This window comes from Rhipicephalus microplus, chromosome 4, assembly GCF_043290135.1.
Source record: "Rhipicephalus microplus isolate Deutch F79 chromosome 4, USDA_Rmic, whole genome shotgun sequence".
Taxonomy (NCBI): domain Eukaryota; kingdom Metazoa; phylum Arthropoda; class Arachnida; order Ixodida; family Ixodidae; genus Rhipicephalus; species Rhipicephalus microplus.
The window spans coordinates 26,783,319-26,806,966 of record NC_134703.1 but is presented as its reverse complement, the minus strand read 5'-3'; the positions used below and the strand labels follow the sequence as shown (position 1 = coordinate 26,806,966).

At 46.7% G+C, this 23,648-nt stretch overlaps 1 protein-coding gene across 1 annotated transcript; it reads left to right on the top strand.

Moving 5' to 3' along the window:
• The first annotated feature begins 10,200 nt into the window (after nt 1-10,200).
• On the top strand, nt 10,201-11,736 carry LOC142814136 (acetylcholinesterase-like). The gene has a single exon (XM_075892074.1). The coding sequence runs from the start codon at nt 10,201-10,203 to the stop codon at nt 11,734-11,736; it is 1,536 nt and encodes a 511-aa protein (XP_075748189.1).
• Nucleotides 11,737-23,648: the final 11,912 nt, after the last annotated feature.

The following is a 23,648-nucleotide window of genomic DNA, read 5'->3' as shown; positions in this document are numbered from 1 at the left end:
CCAACGCATTCGGGGAAGTCGTAAACCATCTGGCATGCAGCGCTCAGAGGTCTTGAGTGACACCGCTACTTTAGAGGTGTGGGTAAATATAAATAAATGAGCGCGTGGAGAATAAGAAGTCTTCCAGAGAACGCGTTAGCTGCAATAGCAAAAGCCACAACCTTCTGAACGCCCTGGTTGATGACACGAGCTATGACTACAGCGGGAGGTAGCATTTTAAACGATCCACGCGTTCTGCGAATTCAGCTATGCGAGAAGCACGGGCATGCATAGCATATGGTTCATTAATTTGTATGTAGTAAACTTTATTCTGTGCCCAGCTGGAAATCGCTGACCAAGGTTGGGCAACCGGGGGCCATCATTACTTCGCACTTTCGCACAAAACGGTAACCTTTATTTTATGCACCCCTTCAAGCAGGAGCAATGTATCTTATTTGTTTGTATAGCAACATCACACCAAGCGCAGATAAAAGGTTTTTTTTCTAGAATAATGTCGAACGTACTGAATTTCCTTATTGCACAGTTAAATCTAATAAACATGTCTGTGTTTTAACGTCTTAAAACCACGATATGACGATAAGATACACCGTAGGGGAGAGCTCCGAAAATTTCGACCATCTGTTGTTGTTTAACATGCGCTGCCATCACTATCTTACACGGGATTTTAACATTCTGCCTACGTCGAATTGCGACCGCCGCTGCCGAAATCGAACTCGGGACCATCGGGTTCGCAGCCGAGCACTGTATACGACTACACCATGGGGCAGACAACAATAAAATCCAAGTACACGAATGCTTTCGAAATTTCGGCCTTTCTGAGAGTCTCACCCAATCGGACCCACTCTCTCAGGATCACAGGGGCAATGCTCTAGCCTCCGGGCAACCGCTAGTGTTTTGATTTCAATTGAATCATATTTAAAATCTTGGCTCACCATGCTCTTGCATGGTGAGCGGAGAATATTAACATAATATTATCGGCTAACAACCAACTAACCAACAGCGCGAGGGGCCAACCTGTTTTCACGAGGTTGAATGGAAAGCGGGAGCCGCTTGCTTAGCAACCCTCGCTTCGTAATCGACGTCATACACGCCATGACCACGCTTTTGCGCCTGTATGACCTTACGTGGGATTCATAATAAAGTTTGTATCTATGGGAGAGTCAGTATGGCGACCATGAAGGGCTCAGTCATTCGTTTTAAAACAGGTCCGGCTTGGCGGCCTTCGGTTTTTAGGTTGTGCTTTGGTAACAGTTTTTTTTTTGTCTTGGCAGTGAGGGCTTACATTCGAGAGTTGGGCTATTGCTGATTAGTGGTCTATTTAAGCTGCAACCGCGAGCACGGAATTGAGCCTCTGTTTGTACCAGGTACGCTGGGAATGTTACTTGTATAAATTTTCCATGGACAGGTCCCATATATTCGCGCATTAGTGGCTCGTAATTGGTCTAGAGATATTATTGCTCCAACCGGGTAACGATGGGCTTGAGATCCGGAAAAGGGAGGCAGCGCATTGTATGGAATGTGCAAAAAAAGAACAAAAAATGAAGGCGATTGCTGAGTGAGGCAAATAAAGAAGCAGTAAGCTAAAGAATAAACATACGAGACGGAACGAAATGAAGGAAATGCTGTGCGTATACGTTGGCGGGTTCCATACTTCGCAAATGACGTACGTATATGACTCGGCTTTTAAAAATGGCAAGTTGTCAAAGCAGTCATTGCATTCATTAAATTAAATCGACAAAATAAATATTTTTACTCATTATTCATTGTTTCAAACTTTGCATGCCTAATGCGTCTATTCTAAATGTGTGCACATTGCTTGTTATTTGGTACGGTATTTCTTGACCACCACAGCGGGTTGTCCCAGTGCTCGACGGCTGAGCCGAAAGAGATGGGGTGTAATGTTGACTTCTGCGGTAGCATTTTCCGTTTAGGCGAAAAGGCTTCAAGTCCGTGTAGTTACATTTAGGTGCACGCTTCAGAACACCAGATGGCCGAAATGCTGGTGTGTCCCACTATGCGGCACCCCTCATATTGATATCTTGGCTTTGGGACGCTGAAACCCTCAATTATTACCATGCATACTTTTTTTCCTGTTCACGCACCAAATCAATCAATGAGTAGTTCGAGGAAATAATTCTTTGACAGTAGTGTTTAATTTCGTTTCTGATTGTGATAAACGCGCCAGATTTTTTTTTTAATCTGTTGTAGATCGCTGTTTAAAAGGCCGTCGGCAGGCTGCTGTAGTCCTGCATGTTATCTCACTCAACGGCACGCTCATGCCTCGAGCGCCCGCTGTTAGAAGGGCCACCGAGACGTGAAGTTAATTCGGCTGCAAAAAACGACAAACCAAAGTAGATACAACATTGTCACGCTCAATTACCACGGTGGTGGAGCCAGGACTACGTATTCTGCTTGCCATTGCTAACGTGAGCAATCGCCCATACCAAGGTGCATGCGGCACTTAACGACCGTTGCTAAAAGGAGCTTTGAGCTCACGATACTGTATAAGGAACATACGCCTTCCTGCTGAGTTGATGCGTGTATGCACTATAGCATGAATGGGGTGGCGCCTTTTCTTCCTTTCTTTGTTTAATACTGCAGACCTTGCACAGGTCAAAGCAAGGTGATGGCAAAAAAGACAAACAAAACGAAGCAAACACAAACATAGGTAATACAATTTGCAGCCATCACAATGTCACTTAAGGAAACAAAGGATCATTCCACAATGTTACAGTGAGTGAGAAAAAAACATTTAACTAACATTGTGGTGTGCGCTCCAGTGCGCACGCACTTGGAGATGCACAAATCGATACACTTAGTCACACGGCAGTAAAAGCAGGAGATTTGTTTGCGTGGTTGACTGCGATAACAACACGAGGCTTTACTTACACAAAGCTCGACGTTATCAAAACTGAGTGAAGTCATCTTAATGACGTAACTTATACGCCGCCTTAATGACGTAACTTATGCGCAGATTTCTAGTGATATTCTAAGGCATATCTGGACGCATTTTATTGCGCTGGTTTCTTCTTACGCACCTTCGAGATCTGTGAAAGACAAAGAAAACAAGTATCAACTGGACAACTTTGTGCTAGTGAGGTACATGTGTAACAAGGATATAAATTTTTCATAAAAACGTCATAAATACCACAGAGCATGTTTTATCCGTCTGACAGGCCGACTGGCTATATTATTGCGAAGGCACCATGTCACGCTCAAGGCGTAAGTGTGAGCCTATAGCGCGGCTTCCGTATAGAACGCAACGACCACCACGGAGTGTGAGTGGTGAGAATTTATTAGAAGGCAGAGAGGTCGGCCTGAGCTAGTTCGCTCTAGCCTGCTACTCTACACAGGGGATAAAGGAAGGAGGAAGGAAAGAGAGATGAAGGATGATAATGAGGACAAGAAGAGGTGATGCGTTTGTACAGTAGCCACTTAGCGTAGTACCCTACAGTCTAGTATCTTGTCCAGTGCTTTTGATAAAGTCTAAAACAGCCTTTGTAGCAGTTTTCGACCCTGCTTGGTCGTTCATTGCTGACAATATGTTGCTCTCACTCAATGGCGTTCGTCCGACGCTTGCCAACGTTGAAGTTAGCATTTTTCTTTGCGCCACGTACAATGGGCAGTCACAAAATATGTGAGAGTAAGTAAGTGGGTGTGGGTTAGCAAGGCTTGTGGCCGTGCTACTCCTGTCCACGATTGACGTATGTATTGCCGCATTTCTGAGGATCCAACCGTAGTATAGGCAGGCCGGTTATGTCCACTGTCGACGGGCAACTGGAAACGCGGGAGGGAAGACCATTCAGGGCCGTCGCGCAGCAGGCTACCAAAACAGTGAGGCTCCAACGTTTTCGTGCGAGCTATTCGTCCGTGACCCCTGATGTCACGGCTGACTGAGATCGATTGTAATGACCGGCTCACCACTGCGCAAGATGTACTTCGTGTCCCTATTGGTGTGGTTAGTGCACCCTCAGTCTTATTGTTTTCCGGAACTGACACCGTGGGAGCCGACGGAACACGTTGAGTAGAGTGACTTGTTAGACGACTTGGTTCATTCTTACGGTAGTTTTTGGCGTGAAATAAAGACGAGACAGGAACAAACGCCTGTCCATATCTCGTCTTTATTTTGCGCAAAAAGCTACCGTAGGAATACGTTGATGGCGTTTCTAGAACGACACCTCTCATGTGAACACGTGCCGAGGTCTTTGTAGTCCATACGGCTTTCCTGAGGCACCAAAGAAAACAAGCTCGCTTAAGCATATGTAAGTGAACTGCAGGGTCAGAAAGAGCGCACCCGCAAGTGTACGGCGACGGAGATGGCGTAATGCGTCGCCTGTTCGTGTCCTAATTAACTGGGCAAGCAGCTTTACATATGGCGTGTACACGAACCAGGTGCCCTTGTTTTTTTTTCTTTTTGACAACGCCCCTCCTTCCGCCATTGCGTTTGTATTCAAACCGAGAAAAATTCGCTGTTTTATATACATGCATAGCTATTATATAACGTGCTACTCTCCGGTGCCGCTATGGTCTTTGTTGTATATTTTGCTTTACGGCTAATCGGCATTGCCATTATTTAGTAAAACAATGTAGAAGTTAGCAAACGAAGCTCTATTTCGGGGACTCTATCAGCGACCGATAGCAGGTCGCTGTACAGACATACAATATATTCTCTGGGCGATAAATAAGGTGATGCTATAAGGCTGTCACATAGTGGTCGCTTACAAAATGTCGTAAAAATCAGCAACAATCGAAGCTGCAGGTTTGCCTGCGGCTTGGCTGTGCCAAAATGTATGCTAATTTCGCACATTAGGCGTCAAACATTGCGTTTCGTTGCTGCCTTCGATGGAGTAACAGCTACAACTCTCAAGCCCACGAAAAAAAAAAGGGGGGGTCGCAGCTCATAACTGTGAACCACGCTTCTCGTCAAACTTCCTGACCTTCGGTGTACGCGCACGTGTGAGAACAGATGCCAAAAAAAAAAAAGCACCACGGCCTAATGAGTGGCACGCATTGAGAGGAAGCGGACGCTAATCACTGACTGGGCTCGCCTTAGCCGAAGCAGCAGTGGTAGCTTTCAGATAGTGCGCGAATACGGCAGCAAATAGAAGCGGCCTCGTCGCCAAATGGTTCGCGTGTCGCATATAAAAATCTCCAAGAGGCGACTCGCGCATACCTTCCTGCGCTTCGTGTCGTTTATCAGGGCTGTCGGACTCATCAGCAACCTCGAGGAAGGAAACGCCTGTTAAGCCTTGGCCTTTCGCCCGTGCATGCTTATGTATACGATCGTAGCTAACACGAGTAAAGCGTGTGTGTGTGTAAGTACGACTCGGAAAAAAAACGCCGTGCCTGTGCCGAAACTCTTGTCTGACATATGATATACATAATGACGCTACTTCCTGAGCGGTACGCGCAGGGGATCACGTAGACCTGTTTATCGGCACGTGTTGAGCACCCTATACCGTAACACGTTGAATTTAAGTGACTTAATTGTACTCGCTGCTCAAACAACCATTTTACGCGCGCGTTGGTCTTTGGGAGGGCTCGTGAAGTCATGGTTTCGTTATAAATTGAACGGCGAAATTAGTCGCTGTATGATCGGCACTTCTCTGGAAATGGCAGGGTTTGAAATCGCCCCGCCGCGGTGGTTTAGTGAATAAGGTACTCGGCTGCTGACCCGCAAGTCGCGGAATCAAATCCCGGCTGAAATGGAGGCGGAAATGTTGTAGGCCCGTGTGCTCAGATTTGGGTGCACGTTAAAGAACCCCCATGTGGTAGAAACTTCCTAAGACCTCCACTACGCCGTCTCTCATAATCATATGGTGGTTTTGGCATGTTAAACCCCATAAATCAATCAATCAATCAGCAGGGTTTGAAAACTATGATCACCCGATGTTGTTTCAACTTTTGTTATTTCTCAGTGGTCGTCTTTAAGCGCCTAAATGTTGATTTAGCGATACGCTTAACCCGTCTCTAATCGAAAGAACTGGTGTTTTCTCAGGGATGGTGTCTTTGTCAGTACACATGCAGAAGCGAACCCGGCGGCTGCGATGAAAGCAGAAAATTTATAAATGAGACACTTTACATCCATGAAGGCAACATGCAGGTGTCGCACATTCCTATGACGTAGTGAAAGAAACGCCCTTTTCGCCACGTTTTAACGACAAGGTGCCGCACGAACCTCGGCAGCTTTGTATACGCTGCTGTATGTCGCGTTTCGGGGTGAATTCCAGTACCACATGTCATATACAGCACTGAGGGGCGAGGCTCTGGATAACGTGATATGAGTTGTGCATGTCGATTCGTTTCCTTCCATCTTGGCATACTTTGCCAGTGTGAACGGAATAGAAAACACTAATATGGAGCTCATCGTCTTGTGATAGTGTTTCTAACAGCGAGCTGCTTAAGCTCGGAGTAAGGCCGGTAGCTTAAACACAAAACTCGCTCGGTGTGCGCCACCAACATCGGTTATGTGCCGAGTAGCTGGTATACATTGCTTAGCCATGTGTGGCAGAGTACAGCAAGAAGGAATTGAAAGGAAGGGTGAGGAGGAGAGGTACTAAGTGAGCACAAAGAAGAGAAGAATCGGAGATGGCAAGGGATCGTGTATTACCTTGTATCGTATAGAGGGTTGCTGCCGAAGCCGACGTTTCGACAAACGGGCTTGCCTTTCTCAAGGTTGTATACTTGCAAAAGACAACACCGCCAGTCGAAACGTCTCTTTCAGGCCCAACCCCCTGTTTTCGAATTTCTAATCGCAAGCATTCATCTTCCCATTCTTGCCTCTCTCTTGTATAGTATATAGTTAAGCGATGGGATGGTAAAAGTAAGGAAGGGTGAGGAAGAGTGATCTCAGGGTTAAGAGGAGAGAAAAGAGAAGAACGAGTAATAAAGAAAGATGTGAAGAAATAAATATAAAACAAAGAAGAACAATGAAGGAGTAGATGTATATTGAGACGAAACAAGTTTAGATAAAGGCGAAAGAAGATGAAGATTAATGAGTGAATGAACTGAACATACATTTCACGGAAGAAGATGTTTGGAATTAAAGGAAAAGGGACTGTTCGGCAAACAACATTCGGACGGTGTTTGTGTGGTTTTGATTTTGGCGCGAGATTGACCATTGAATGCAGCACTCGGATGTCAAAAAGCATGAGCCTGCGATCGCCAGGCCATGGCGTTTGCTTGCTCAGATTGCACAGGCATGGAACTGGCTTTAATTTTAGGGGGCAAACACCTTAGTCTTCCAGCTTGTCAATGTGTCACGTCGCAGTCATTGTTCATCATTATTGATTGATTTATAAGTGGGGTTTAACGTCCCAAAACCACAATACTATTATGAGAGACGCCGTAGTGGAGGGTTCCGAAAACGTCGACCACCTGGGGTGCTTTGACGTGTACCGTAATCTGAGCACACGGGCCTACAGCGTTTTCGCCTCCATCCGAAATGGAGCCACCGCAGCCTGGATTTGATCCCGTGACCTGCGAGTCAGTAGCCGAGTACCATAGCCACTAGACCATCACGGTGGGGCGTGGCTAATCATAAACGTGTATGCGGCTTGATTGATTGATTGATATGTGGGGTTTAACGTCCGAAAAGACGTGTATGCGGCTAAAAATTTGCGTAAATCGCAGTACTATGCGCATGCAGTTCGTCATTAGGGCATAAAATAGTGTGTTTAGCTTGGCAGTGGTTTCAGAATCCCCGATAAAATTTTCCGAGACACTCAGGTTTCTTATCTAAAAATACAGGTACAAAACATGGGTCCCTACGGTAAAGTTACCTATTTGAAACACCACTTCTTGAAACATATGGAAAATGATGGTACGTTAGCGGACCGGCGGCGAGTAAAGCAGTTAGGAGTAAAGATGTTGCTGTGGGAAACCCGGTGCTCATTGTATGCTTCGCTCCTCCATAGGTATTACTTTAGTGGAACTAAGACACTCCCATGTTTTACTGGCGCACGTAAGCCGGACCACCATGTTGCAGTGAATGATCACTCCATCGTGACTACTCGTTCCCTCACTGAAGGTGACTGAGTGAAGAGGGCGGTGAGGAAGAGAGAAGGCAAGGCGCTGTCCACGACTACCTTCCTTCCGTCTTCCTCTTTCTATTGCCCCTTCCTTCCGACTACCTTCCTTCTATTGCCCTGGAAACGGCTTGCACGCTTAATTGTGAGCAGGCAAGCTTGTCGGCCGAGCTGACTTCGGCGTTCGAATGCCATTTAGTCGGAGGCTCAAGGTTCGGAGCTAGCTCGCGTAATCGGTTCCTGGGTCCTTGAATGTCTCACCAATCGCAGCAGCGTGAAGAAAACACCGGTAGGGTGGGCGAATGGGCAGCCCTGAGAATAGCTTCGGCAGGGCGCATTATAACGGGATACAAACAAACGTGCCCCCACAACGTCCCGTGTCACGACTTTCTCTGTTTTCGTTTGCGATGCCGATCCCTTCGCGTGCAACGAACGGCGGCCACAGCGTGTTTGACCTCCAGCCTCCCTCCCCCCCTCCTTCCTTCTTTTTGATTAGGTAATTAGTGCACCGATGAAGGTCATACTTACATTTGCCTGTTGATTTCAGAGCTCCCTTTTACTGGGAGCTAGACAAGTGAGACAAGGAAACAAGAAGTGCGTTTCAACTTTCGTATAACATACGGCGTTTTTACCTCGCCTGCTGCAAGAGTAGAACAGCGATGAAAACCTGTGATAAAGAAGATTCACGCTCCGGTGCACATAAGCAAGGTAACCGTCGGATTAGTTTTGCGCTGTATACATTGAACCCGAATAAATTTAACGTCATTTGCATTCTTTGTGCGCACAGGGAGCAATGTGCTTTCTGCACCCGTTGGGATTGAGGATAGTTCAAAGTTGGCACATTTCCACATTCACGCAGACTTTTACGGAGATATCATTTGTGCAAGGAATGTGCAAATATTCATGTGTTTAAAAATTTCGTTTTTCGTGTGTTGTAGCATTGAATTATCGGTGCTACAAAGCTTTTTACATTGCTTTCCTATCCATTACAAACATACATGGCACACTAGAAAACGGTGCTGCGGAAAATCGCTTTAACTTTTTTTTTTCATGAAACAACTAGGCGTTTTTCATCGTTGCCATTTCAAGCATCATTTTGGCGGCAAAGCCATCGAAACGGTTTCGTTGAGGTTCCGTAACTCACATGCTCCTGTCAGTTTTACAGGGCTTACAGAGCAGCGGCTTAAGAAGCCCACAGATGCCAGCAAAGCAGTGCGACTACTTTGACTAACGTTTTTATTTTATCGATTTGAGCTTTTGATCTGTTGATTCAACTATACTATAAGAAATGTACATGACCTATTGTTGTATTTGTGTACTATTCTCGATGTTGCACCGTTTAGATTCATCAGTAATTCTCAGGAACGCTGAAAAAAAAAAGAACTGGCGATATATGTGCGTTTAAAATTTCATGTCACTAACTCTTGTTAATTTGTTATGCTTATTTATTATTATATTTATCGACTGCTTTGGCGAAACACAGTGGCCTCATGAAATAGTTCATAAGCTGGACGGTGAGCTTTTCATATACAAGGCTGCCCCAAGAAACGCCTTGAGCAACCTAATACATCCGACCTAAGACGATGTGACCCCCAAAGTGCTTATGTAATAAATAGGTCGCTTAGTAAGCACCATACTTATAGCCGCTTTCGGTAGCCTTCAACTTGATATTATTTTACTGATCGGTAGTAGTGAACAAGAAAAAAAAAAGAAGTGGTCTAGTAAAGAAACGAAACTGTTTACGGCCATGGAGAAAGGAAGAAGTAAATTACCATTTACGAGGTGCCAGGAATGGTTGATGCATGGCTATAGCCTTCCAAACCGCCGCAACGCTGACGTCGTTAGGTTATAACCTAACGACTCCAGCGTTGCGGCGTTTGGAAGTGCGTTGTAGTTGCTTATAAATAAACAGAATCGCCTGCTTACGAAGGCTGCATAGCTCTTTGATTTAGGGTAAGGGAAGTTGTGCTCGTGCCTTGCTGCTCTGCGAGTGTAAACGCACGCTCACAGCACGCGGTGAGAGCAAGTGCTGGGAACCTTGGCCCGCTCTCTCTCCGCAACTAGTCGCGGCAATTCTCCGTTTGTTTGTTTTTTTCGCTCCGGAGGCCGAGGAACGCCATCGACAACCGTTCATCCGCACTTTCAGCGAAAAATGGCAAAGGTAACGGTCGCCATGTCTTGCCTGTTGGGCCTGCTCACCGCGGTTCGGGCCCACGATCCGGCACCGCTGGTGTACACCCGTCAGGGCGCGGTCACCGGAATCCGCCTCAAGGAGCGGGGCAAGCTCATCGATGCCTACCTCGGTATTCCGTACGCTCAGCCCCCGATCGGCGCTATGCGGTTCCGAAAACCTCTGCCGGCAAAACCGTGGTACGACGTCCTCAACGCCACCGAGTTCAACCCGGGATGCGTGCAGACGGACCTGCCGCTCATGAGGGGAGCGGCGTTCAACATGTCCGGGACCGTTGAAGACTGCCTGTACCTCAACTTGTGGACGCCAGAGAGAACCTGCCTCACAAAGTCCAAGAGCCCGTGCAAGAAGCTACTTCCGGTTCTGGTGTACTTGTACGGCGGATTCTTCGGTTGGGGCACATCCTCGGCGTTCATTTTCGACGGCGTGTTCCTCGCCGCCCGAGCCAATGTCATCGTCGTGACGCTCAACTACCGAGTCAACATCTTCGGTTTCCTGAACGCTTCGATTCCGGACGCCCCGGGCAACATGGGTCTGTACGATCAGGTGGAAGCGCTCAGGTGGGTCAGGGGCAACGTCGAGTTTTTTGGCGGTGACCCTAACGCGGTGACGCTGGCTGGCCAGAGCGCCGGGGCAATCTCTATCGGCTACCACATGATTTCCCCCATGAGCAAGGGATTGTTCCATCGCGCCGTCATGCTGAGCGGTTCGCCATCTTCGCTCGCCTATGCCGACACTATAGACCAGAGCGCAAACTTTAGGCGGGTCAGCCAGTCGCAAGACTGCGTTGACCATAACCGGCCATGGTACCTACAAAAAGAGGGCATGATCGAGTGCCTGCGGCATGTGGATGCTCACAAGCTCGTGGATGACGCCATGGCGTCGCTGGCGTACCGATACGTTACGGTGTTGCCCAGCTACGGCGACGATTTCCTTCCAGATAGTCCGGTAGCAAATGATCGCATTAAACTTAACGTGAAAGACATACTCTTAGGCAACACTCGGGATGAAGGGGCCCTCTTTCTGGAAGTTTTCGCTGCGCAGTACGGCTTCGAAGTCGGCGACGTCGATGGTCTGACGGCTCTCGTGCTGTCCATCAAGGCACTGTTCAACATTAAGCTCACCGAGAGCCGGGCCCTCGCGAATGCGTACATTGATGAGGACGATGTGGAAAACCCGTTGGCGGCGCTCAGGGGGATCAAGAACAGTCTCGACGACGGAGGATTCGAATGTCCGGCGGACGCGTTCTCCGAGCTGGCAGAGAGGAACAATGTCACCGTGTACCGTTTCCTTTTCGATCACCGACCTTCGTGGAGCCCCTGGCATCCTAGCGTCGGCGCTACGCACAATGACGACATTGTGTTCTTTCTGGGCACGCTCCGTTCGGACCGGAAAGCGGTGAACGAAACTGTGAGTCGGGACCTGTTGGCGGTGTACCGAAAGCCACCGACACCGGACGAGTACCGCTTCTCTGACGAGCTTGTTCAAGTGGTCGGTGATTTCTGCTGGTCAGGGTGAGTGATTTGCGTCGCAATGGTGGAATTGAATGTGTATATTTTATATTTCACAAAATAACACAATGAAATTTTATAGAAAATGATACAAGCAAAGCCAATGAATGCATATAGCAAATTACTGTCCTATAACTTTAAATAGATTGATTTTAAAAAGCACACAATTAAACCGAAATGTGTTTTCGCTAGTGCGAAATCAGCTTACACATCTGGCACGAACTGTGGGAATCCAGCATATTTGGTGGCTTCATGTCATCCAGAATGTTCTGTAAAGTTGCGAAATTATTTGAAAGGAGTATGTCTACAACATTTTCTCGTGTGTATCCCAGACGTCAGTATCGAAAGAAGAGAAGTAGATGGTGGTTATTCGTTTCATGTAGATTTGCCTTACTTCAGGTATAGCAGTTTCTTACATGGAAAATAGTTTTCAATGCTAAGCACACGCCGTGCATTGAGGTACTTTTTTTTTAGTGCAGCTATACCACGGAGAAAATGGCAGGACGAATCTAAGGCAAAATTACATATAAGCACGAATAATGATTATTCGCGCTGTCAGAAGTGTGACCTCGCATGACACGACACGTTGCGTTGAAGCGTCAAGAAAGTATATATTTGTGCATTTGTGCCTGCATTATTCTAGTACCGGTCACCAAATTACGGCTTTTTTCTTTGCTTCGTATTTAAAATTGTTGTAGCCAGTAGAAGGAGAAAAAAAAGTGATAAAATAGTGCAAGGTGGGCTCATGGCGGTTATTGCTTTTAGGATTTTTGCGCAAGCATGCAGTTCAAGTCCACATGCCCTGAAACGTGCGTATATCGCATTTATGAAGGGCGGTATTGGCTAGATGTTATTGACTTGAGTGCGTGTCAAGCGAGTGGTTGTATATATACATGTGCCAGCGAAAATCTGTTTTTCCTGTAAGGAGTCGCTGAAGGCACTGAAAGTGCTTGGCCAGAATCGAGTATAACAATTAGTTCAGTGATGTGAAGCCGCTCCACAAGTTGTTGAAGTGGCGCTACGTGATGTGCCGCCATGAAGCAGACGGTGTTGCAAGATGTGCACTTCATTCGGTGAGCCCTTACATTGCCCGTATGTGGGTCTCCCTGAAGAGACACCTCAGCTCTCTTTTGGCTGTCCGAGGACTCTCCTACGGGAGTACAATGACTTCCATGGAGAACTGAGATTTCTCTTTAGAGAGATTCATATACGTGGGAAGCCAGGAACACAAAAAAAGTGCCGCCATATCCATGAAGTGAATGATGATGAGTGGGCGAAGCTCCGGAGGTAAACCATGAATCTTCCTTACATTTTGCCCATTTGATTTTATTACAACACTCCCCCTAGCGTACGTCGCCGCGCTAAATCGAACGATTTCCTTCCACCAATAACACGCGCCATATGTGACATTATTCTTATAACAACTCACATTTTTCATCATGAACAACGAGTACCGCCGTCTAGTTTATAACATATGGGTGCACGTTAAAGAACCCCAGCTGGTCTAAATTTCCGGAGCCCTCCACTACGGCGTCTCTCATAATCATAGAGTGGTTTTGGGACGTTAAACCCCACATATCAATCAATAGTTTATAACATATTGCATCTTTTAATCATCAGCTACAGGTGCCGCCGTCTAGTGAACACTGCAAGAACTAAACGAGAGGTGGCTACATACAGGGGACGCACAGCCCACGCCTTTAGAAGCTTCGCCCCTAAAATACATCAAATTGCCTTTTTTTAATGGTGGAAGCGGGTGGGCTCCTTTAATGACCAGGAACTTTGTTTTTGTATATTGGATTTGGCCCCAATCGAAATGCTGCTACGTCGGTGGAAAATTGAACCATGACCTCGCCCAAAGCTGTAGACCGACACCATGGCCACATGGCTGCCTCGGCTGAGAAAGACGTCGCTTCATGTCCCGTGGTCTTGTTTTATTCCTCGTTTTTATTTACTCGTCGACTGCCCTTACTCGCTAATATTTCCCGTGGGACGTAGCTCATGCTAATGTTCTCGCTTCTGTCGCATTCATCGAGTCCGGGTGCGCGTCTTCGTGTTGGGTGCCCAACTTCGCTTGGCACTCCACACCTTTGGCTCAGCGGGGGTTTCCCGTATCACTTTTCCCGTGGCCAAGACGAGCTATCGTGTGAAAATTTTGGACGACAATGTGGTGCCGACGTCGAACAAGCTGGCTTTTCTCAGTTGCTCTCATCGTGGTATTTTTTTCATTGCGTTTCTTTTCTGCAAACCCATACTTACACTTGCAAGGCTGCCTTTTCGCGACCACCACGCTCTCTCCGTGAAGAATTGTGTGCGAAGTTCGTTGCAAACTCATGCTTTGAAGATTTAAGGTGGTGTTGGTGTTGCAGCAGGCAGAGTTAGCTTGACGTAAATAACCAGCAATCCTGATGTCTCATACGTTGTTAGTAGGGCGTGTCACCACTTGATGACACATACGTCTGTCTAAATAAAAAAGACAATTGAGTCGCTGACCTGCCTTCCAGTTGCCACACGCCCTTCGAGAATCGCGAAGTTTTCAAAGCACGTCTGCTCAAGTTCGCTCTTCGAGAAAGAGGATAGCGGTTCTCCAGCACGTTGAACTGGTGCAATTGTGAAACAGCGCCCAGACGAAAACTTTTGTCAGCGATCTCACTGAATGCCTATACATAAAATTCTGGGCTTCTATGTACCGTTGCAATGGTCACATTGTGAGGCACACTGAGTGAGAGGAATGTGAATTATACTGACAGCCGGTAAGTTTTTAGCGGGCATTTATATTTAAGTGTATAAAAGTTTTCGGGCGTTTTGATCGTTCGCATAAATGTGTCTGCAGCGGCCAGATCAAAGCCCGCATCCATGAGCTATACGGCTGAAATTTCTGTCATATAGTGCTCGTACTTAGCGGCTCTGCTCAGACGTCGATATATGTGATGCAATCACTCACAACAGTCGGTAAATGCACATGAAAGGTGCTAATTCGACTGAATCGGAAACCCCTCTCCCTCCCAGTTGCGATCTCGGGCAAACAAGCATAGCACGCATCCATTCACGCCTCTCGCGCCAAGCGAGTCAGCGTATGACTACAGTGAGGCGCGCTGATATAGATCAGCGGCTCGTTTGCAATAAAACAAACAAAGTTGGCGACGCTTATGCGGACTCTCATTTGCGGTTGCATAACTATCGGCACTTTCACTGCCAGGCTGTGCGCGTCTCGAGTGATGTTGACGCATGATAAAGCAAGCTCGGCGAAAACGAAACGAGCGTGCTAGATCAATGACCGGCAGCGCACGCTCGCGATAGCAGTGACCCTCGATCGCTATCTATGGTTGGCAGCGCTTTCACTGAGAAAAAGCGGCTCCGCAGGCTTATGCGTAATGGGGGTTCGTTATTCAGCGACGATCACCCGTACTCGATACGATCGGCCTTAGACTTGAACGTGGACTGGGGCACGCGTTCGTGGCACGGACGGTGGGAATCCGAGATTAGTTCGATATGGGCAGGAAGGTCAAGGAAGGAGAAACCCCACGGAAAGCGTACGGAAGCTGTTCTTGACATTCATTTTCTCGTGCTGAGGTCGGTATATATGCGCCTTGAGGCTGGCAGAAGTTTTAAACACAAGCTTGCCCAAGTTTATCGGTTCTCTCTTGAACTTGCAAGGTAAAGATTATGATTGATTGATATGTGGGGTTTAACGTCCCAAAACCACCATATGATTATGAGAAACGCCGTAGTGGAGGGCTCCGGAAATTTCGACCACCTGGGGTTCTTTAACGTGCACCCAAATCTGAGGGGTAAAGATTATCATGCCATCTTTACGTTCAACTGTCATCTCAGTACAATGCACACCGAGGTTACAGTACATACAAAATTCATATGTATTTTCAATATTGCATTAGGCTGCTGTGAAATTCAAGTCAAATCAACAACAACACCATGAACAACAAAAAAGAGTACAATCTTATCACATGATAACGTATTTTCTTTCCGGTTTTCCTTCTTTTAAACCTCTTTTTGCAAAACATTACGACACACACGAAAAACTGAGCGAATATTGTGATGTCCTTGCTTCAATATATTTTATATATATGTCCGATATCTTGAAAAGCAGAAGCGAAAAAAATGCCACGAAAGGTGCTTCATTAGATAATGGTATGAAATTCAGGCTTAATTACGTGTTGACAGAGTGCCGTGAAGAGTGAGGGAAAAAGAGAAAAGCGTCGTGGCGGACTTGATTTCGAAGTAAGAAGGACGGAAAGTTTTCAAGAATCAGCAACCTTCCCGAATGAAGGGACTGCACACTTTTTGCACGGCGAAGATCTTCGTTACAAAGAGTTGTCATATCAGGAGTGTCAGTATTTTCCTCATGGGGAGCTGTGAAATATGTCCCGAGTGCACGCGAGTCCCTAAGCGGCACTGCGCTTGTTAATCAGCTGCTGACAACACGGAGAACGAAAAGACAGAAAAGGTCGGTGCTGATGTCGATCTGCCCGGCGAATATACGAGGAGCCTGTCTCTTGAGAGATCATGTCTGAGAAAATGTGATGCGGATGGTTGCTGCAAAAAAAAAAAACAAAAACAAAAAATGTGTGCTTTTGCAATACGCGTGCCCGTGCTTTTCGCTGACGGCACGTACTATCAACACGTACTATATATATATATATATATATATATATATATATATATATATATATATATATATATATATATATATATATATATATATATATATATATATATATATATATATATATATATATATATTTCAAAAAGGGACTTATAACGAAGATCTTATGGTTCATTATGGTTCTGTGCGTGACTGCTGTACTCGCGTTCCACTTTCGACCTTCTAATACACCATAACTTACCGACCTTGGGAAACGACGTGCGAAGGCAGCGGCTTACATAAGTAATATAGCTTCTCATATGCACTTCTAGAGCAGCAGAGGACCGAAGGTCGTATTGAACTGCACGGTCTTCCATCAAAGAAAATTAATGTCTCGACCTCAAACTACGAATAAATTGAATTACTTACATTTCGCCAGAACCTTGCGCCTGTCGCACTAACAGCTAACGAAACCGAAGGTCACACGCCGTACGAACAAGCTACACCGACGGCCAAGCTACGTGGGCTGTAAATTCCGTATACCGAAACACAGACTGAAGGTTGAGAACCAGGACGAACAAGCAGAACATGCGAGAGAGTCGATCGCCGTCGTTTGGCGGCTGTTTCGGGCTCCCTAAGCCGGGAACAAGGCCGGTACGAAGAACGACAAACCTTGACTGCGCCACGCACTGAGGCTCCGGTTGGTTAGCGCACGTTCGGACAACGCTGTCTTCGTTTGTAAGCGCTGTTACCTCCAGCCTCAGCCCTAAAGTGGGCACGCTGCCACGTACCACACGCAGCCATCTATTCTGACGTTTCGCACTCTCCAAATAGTGCATGTGTCTTTTAAGTGTGAATACACTCTATAAGCGACCCCAAACCATCCACCGCCGTCGGCGGCGTCCGCAGTCTTCTCTCTATCTTTAAACGAAACAGGACTTGGCGGGCCGCAGCGCGACGCTCTACCGAATAAGCCACGGACGCGACGCTGATATCGGTGTCAGTAACGCGCCTTATACCCCCTCCCCCTTCGCTCGCTCCTCCGCTCTCCTCGCTCGCTGCAGCTGCGCGCGCACCGCTCTCTCTCGCGCGCCCGCCTTTTCTCTCAGTCTCCCGTCGAGAGCGGGTCGTGAGGGGGAGTAAAGTTAAAATCCGTTGGCATTCGCCAATGAGTTAACGTAAACTCCCCCGTGTGATCAAATTGCTATTCCCAGGAACCATTACACCATAAAGGCACCATAGTGTGATTAATAAATATAATAGTGCGAATTAATAAATACCCCTCATAGCATCACCCCGTGCATTCGCACTTAACCATGTTCACCCTCGGGGAAAGGCTTGGGAGTTTTTTCGACACAGTCCAGTTTGTGCGCTGTTTCCTTGCAGGACGGGGTGTTTTGCGAATTAATTATTATTTTTGACATACTTCAGCCTTCTTGGCGCTATTGTAGGCGTGGGGATTATACACCTTACTCCAAGAGAGAGGAGAAAAGGCAGAAGAAAGACAGTGAAAAACCAGGGCAAATCTCTGGTCGGATCTACTGGGAAGAGGAAGGGGGGTGCGAAACGAGAAGGAGATAGTCAGTAACTATATACGCTAGAAAGTCGTGCCTATGTCACTGTTCTAAAGCAACACATCAGCGTAGTCAATGCACTGTCACAACGTGTGTAGCGGCTCGCTCTGACTTCTGGGTAGGCCAGTGTCCTAGAATTTCGACTTTTGTCAAAGCGCTGTTGTCCAGGAGGCCTAGCGCGGCTGAGAGGGCTGCTCTTTGGTCACTAAAGTGGGTGCACACGAAGATAAGGTGAGCGATGGTTTCGCTACACCCACAGTTTATACCGTGGGCTATCGGTCATTTTAAAAGTGAACAAATATGTATTCGCGATTCATACTCCAACTTATAGACGGATCAGCTGGTTTAAAAATCGCACATCAATTGCAGGAAAAACGTCTCAACATGGCTTTTCTCGAAGAGCTCCTGGTAAATAATTTCTGTCAGGGGCGTAGCTACAAATTTTTTTACAAGAAAGGGGGAGGGGGGGGCAAACTTGGTCATTTTTTGCTCTTTATGCCATGGCGAAAACAATTTCGGGGAGGGAATCACGGGCCCAGATTGCCCCCCTCCCCTCTTCCCTCTGGCTACGCCCCGGATTTCAGTGTACAGTTGTTGATGAAAAATCTCTATTCGGATGCGTATGTTCTAGTTTAAAGTATTAAAAGATTTACTTTGTGAGAGATACCAGTACAGGAAGGATCAACGAAGTTGACATATTTGCCTAAGCAACCTAGGCATGGCGACCTAATAAGAAAGTGCAGTTGCGACGTGTTGAGAAATAAAGGCTTTTGCAAGCGGAGACGGTTCCCATTTGGGTCATATAAATGGCGTTTCATCTGATAAAATTAAAATTGCTTTTTGATATTAGTGAGTGGAACACTTACTAAACGAAATCTGGCATTTTCACACCCAGACGCATGCTTTCTGCAGCCTCCGTTCCTATTCAATCAATCACTACTGCACAAAGCTGTCTTTAAATAATTGAGCTCTCACGTTTCTGCATGATCTCCTTTTGTTTATTTGTCTTGTTTTACAAACCTTCTATAAACTTTTTAAACTTTTGGAATACCATTGTACCGCCGCTGAACATGTAGTGGCCATTTCCAGTCTGGCCATGGTGGTCTAGTGGCAAAGGTTCTCGGATACTGACCCGCAGGTCGCGGGATCGAATCCCGGCTGTGGTGGCTGCATTTTTGACGGAGGCGAAAATGCTGAAGGCCCGTGTGGTCAGATTTGGGTGCACGTTAAAGAACATCGAAAATTTTCGAAAATTCGAAAATTTTCGGAGCCCTCCAATATATGGTGGTTTTGAAATGTTAAACCCCACATATCTATCTAAGTTGTCATTTCCATGTTTTCTATGGTTTCTGACTGCAACGACGCCAAAGCAGCATTCTAAGAAATAAAGATTACCAGTTACTTTCTCTGCTGAGCCTCATTTGTCACACACATGACTCCCTTTTATATTAACTCTTTTGGATACCATTATATTCTTTCGAAGAGACGTGGGAGGCGCGACCCTTCAAAAGAGAAATAGCGTTTAGCTTCAAATAAAGTTGGCAATTGAGCTCTCACTGAAAAAGAGCAACAGTAAAAGTAATTTCTTACCTCAGTAGACTTAAGTACTTAGCACCGAGAACAAAAATGCCCCTAATAAGTAAGTGAATGAATATTTGAACGATACTTTACGCAAGTAATTGGGTCATTTTACGAGGAGTGCGTGGTGTACCGCGGACGCTTAGAAAGCTAACCTTTTATTATTGAAATCATGTGTGCCACGTATCTGCGGTAACGTGCGACTCTTTTAGTGCTCTGCAAAGTAGCCATGATATAATAGGTCACGGATGTGTACAAGCGGGTATTTTGTGGAACGCTACCTTCACATCGATGACATCGAGTACGTACTCCCATTTGAAAAAAAAAAAATACAGGCGCGCCCAACGGGACCAAAGCGCTTGCGGGTGTATGTTCGCGTGAAAAGAGCACGGTCGTAGCATTCATTTTCGTCCCCGCTATCGTAAAAGAAAAAAAGAACTCATTACCGCTACCTTTCACCATGCGACGCTTTGGGTGCACGGCCTTCGGATTAACGGCTGCGAGGGGCTTTGACGTGTGCGTAGGGCCACAACCGAGGACAATGGCCCGGGGCTGCCTTCTCGCGGCCTAATCACGTGATTAGGCAGCGGGACAGAGAGCCGCTTGTATAAGCATAGATGTTTATCAGAGGGGTCGCGACGTTGCAATTAGCATGAATAACTTGCATGACGAGTGCATAGGCTCCTTAACGTGTCCTTAGACTGCATAGGCGGCATGCTAATGAGCACTTTTATATGCCCATGGCAATAAAAGAACTTCATTCTATGCTACTCAACCGCAGAACTCCGAGTGGGTCCGAAATTCAAGAAGAGACGGATGACTGAAGTGATGAAAAATTGTCGAACCTGAAGCCAACGTTTCGACGAATGGACTCATATTTGTCCAAGCAGAACCTTGCCATGCCATAGATAGAAATTCTTGTTTGTACACGTTAGTCGCACCACTGAGAGGAACAAAACCGAATGCATTGCACTTGTAGAGGCCGCCTTCACACTTCTGCTTGGTGCCTGCACTGTTCTTGCAGTGCAGATATTTCATCGCCCAAGCCCGTCCTTACTATCTGTCCTGTACGAGCTAAAGAAAGAAAGACCGCAAAAGACCTGTCCCGAGAAACAGGCTTTTCAGAACTCCCACAGTAGTGTAAAAATGTTCGAAGATGGCGAACCGCGGTTCGAAGTTGGACTACTTACTTTCGTATGGTTCTGTGCGTAATATTGAGATGAAAGTCGCATCCTGGTGCATTCCACGGAGCTTTAGAGGTGATGCACCTTAGGGTCGAGACTTGTCCGTCGTCTGACGATGACGACAGTTCTGATGACGATGAAGTGTAAGCGTATCCAGACCACACAATCTCGTTCTGCCATTACGGCACAACACATACAAGGTATACACTTTACGTCATGACGACGGTGATCACGCTGATGAAGATGACGAATAAACACGTTTCAGACCACACATTTGTTTCTTCTGCCTTGGATGAACACGATTGTGAAAGCGCTCTCGCCTGGGAAGGACAAAGCGCAACGGCGACAACAAGCGGCTACTCATGAGTTGAGGGCACGTAGAGCGGCGGCTCAACAGCAGAAATGAATTGAATGTAGCGCACAAACGCGTTGTCACACATTCACATGCACGAGTGTGCAATGTCATGGGGGGTTGACGCTAAGAGAAATCCCTAGTGCTTCGCCCACTCATCGTGATTCACTGGGATAAGATGCGTACATTTTTTTCTCTCATTCTAGGATGGTAGGTTTGTCCGCATGCGGCTACTGTGAAGAATGTGTTTGAGTGCTTTGCGCGATTGGACACTGCTGGTTTCTGCTATTTGGCATGCGCGTAGCTTTCAGTGTAGAAACGCGGACTTTACTGGGTCACACCGTCACATCGCATAGTAGGCCTTAATAAGAATCTTCATACTAGCGGTACTCTCGGCAAACAAGTAAAAAAAAAATGTTCATTGTCAGAGTCGGTTGCGCAATGGAAAGCTGTGGCGCACGCAGCGGAACCAGGAAGCTATAACTTCGTGTAGCGTTCAATATGAATACGAAAATGGTGAAAAGCTTAAGAATATGAGCTTTCAAACAGACCAGGCTAGTTTCTCTGCTTGTAGAGGATGCCTGTCGAGATGCGGTCAGTTTTGTTAAGACATTCTCTTCGTTATGTAGAATATTAGCAAGCTTGGCTTAACACCAGCCAACAGGCTTTCACATGATTCACACCCGCCGCCAGGCCTTCCATTCCTCCTTGGTGCCCGACTCAGGCTGACATCAGGCTAACTATGCCTGGCATCCAGAAAAAAAAAAACTGATATGTCGCCACCCACTCTTTGGCAGCTTGCTCTGCTCCTGTTATACGAGACGTATCAAGGCTGTATACACGTATACACTGACGGCTCTGTTTTACAGAAGAGTTCAGCGGCATCACTTGTTATACCAATAAAAGACACGACAAGAAAATTCAAGACCTCCCACCTTACGACATCAACGGGAGCAGAGCTCACAGCTTTCGTGCCGCATTGCAATTCTTCAGCGATCAACAGTCACAAAAAAGGACAATTTTCAGTGACTCAAAGGCGGCACTGCAATCCATACTATCACCTTTACGCCACGGCCTGTACGAGCAGCTGGTATTCGAAATTGCAGAAAAGACTCACCAATTCATTGAGAAAGGACATGAAATAGCCTTTCGATGGCTTCCAAGTCATTGTAAAATAATTGGCAATGAGCAGGCTGATTGAGCTGCCCTTTCTGCCCATACTGAAAGCGATCAAATATCAATTCTGCTCTCCAGAACTGATGCTGCACGGAAACTCCGGATGCTTGCTCGCAATCGCACCACTTCACAATGGAACGAATCACTTTTCATCAATGCACGGTTATGTACCTTCAACCCAACTCTCAGTCTTCGAATTCTTTGGGAACTACGCCGACGAGACGCTACTATGCTGTGCAGATTATGGTTGGGCGTTGCATTTACCAATGCGTACGCGTTCCGCATAGGAATGGCTGACACTGCTGCATGTGACCATTCCGGCAATGACGAAACAACTTGGCAAATTCTGTGCGAATGCTACAATACTGCTCGCAGAGACAGTCACTCTGCAATGCACTAGACGAACTGAACAACCAGACTCTTTCGGAAAAAAGAATCTTGCGCTGCCGACAGGACTTAATGTCGCAGAAGAAGGCTGTGAAGGCGCTCCTGCGCTTTTTGCGTTCAACCGGCCTGTCCGAACGACTGTGATCGGAACTCCCTGAACGTGTGCGCATGTGAATTTAATTTCTAATTTATTTTATATATCTCTATCATCTTTCCGACCCTTTTCCCCACCCCCGTACAGGGTAGCAAACGAGTTCTAGGTTAACCTCCCTGTCTCTTCCTTTTATTTCTCTCTCTCTCTCTCTCTGTGTCTCTCTCTCTTGGCTTCTGCGACCTTCGGGTTTTATTCGCAAAAGCTGACACCGTGCCAGTGCCCACAGTTTGGTGGGAGAACACCGGATTATGTTTAGCAACGCTGCATCAACGTTCACAAGTCGGAATACCTCAAACCGGACTGAGCCACCAGTGGCCACTTATACGACTTAATTGCTTATGCTATGGCCGCACTCGTTTTCCATGAAAACCTTGTATAATAACGCATGATCTCTCCCTTACAAACTAGCCTGCTGTGTTTGTGCGCTTTTATTTAGCTCTGATAAAAGAATATGCACGGCAAACACGCCGCCGCTCGGGAATACCCTACGAGACCGTTTCGAAAGTGAGAAATCCCGCGTTTGTGCGTGCGTCCTAAATATACCTGCCACCATCCTTCCGGAACGTGCTCCGTCTGTGTTCCTTGTTTACGCTAAGTGCACACGTAAGCAGCGCGGAAAGCAATAACACTTGCCCTCACACCGGCTCATGACCTGGCGAGAAGAAAGGCGCGTATCGCGTGTATCACGTGTCCTTGATCCCAATTTGGGCGCTTTTGAGGTAGACGCCTTGGGCATCGAGCAGCCGTTCCAAACAGCTATATAGAAAAAAAAGAGTACAGGAAGTTCCGCCACTTATACGAATGAAACCTGTTAATTCAATTTTTGAATCAAGCTGAAACGTTTCTTTGCCTTGGCTGTGCGTGCTCGCTCGAGGCGTGAAGTGTGACGCTTGCTGAGGGAACTGGAAAGA

Excerpts from the sequence above, each read along its gene's own strand:
- LOC142814136 (XM_075892074.1), top strand. The coding sequence starts at position 10,201 with ATGTCTTGCCTGTTGGGCCTGCTCACCGCGGTTCGGGCCCACGATCCG.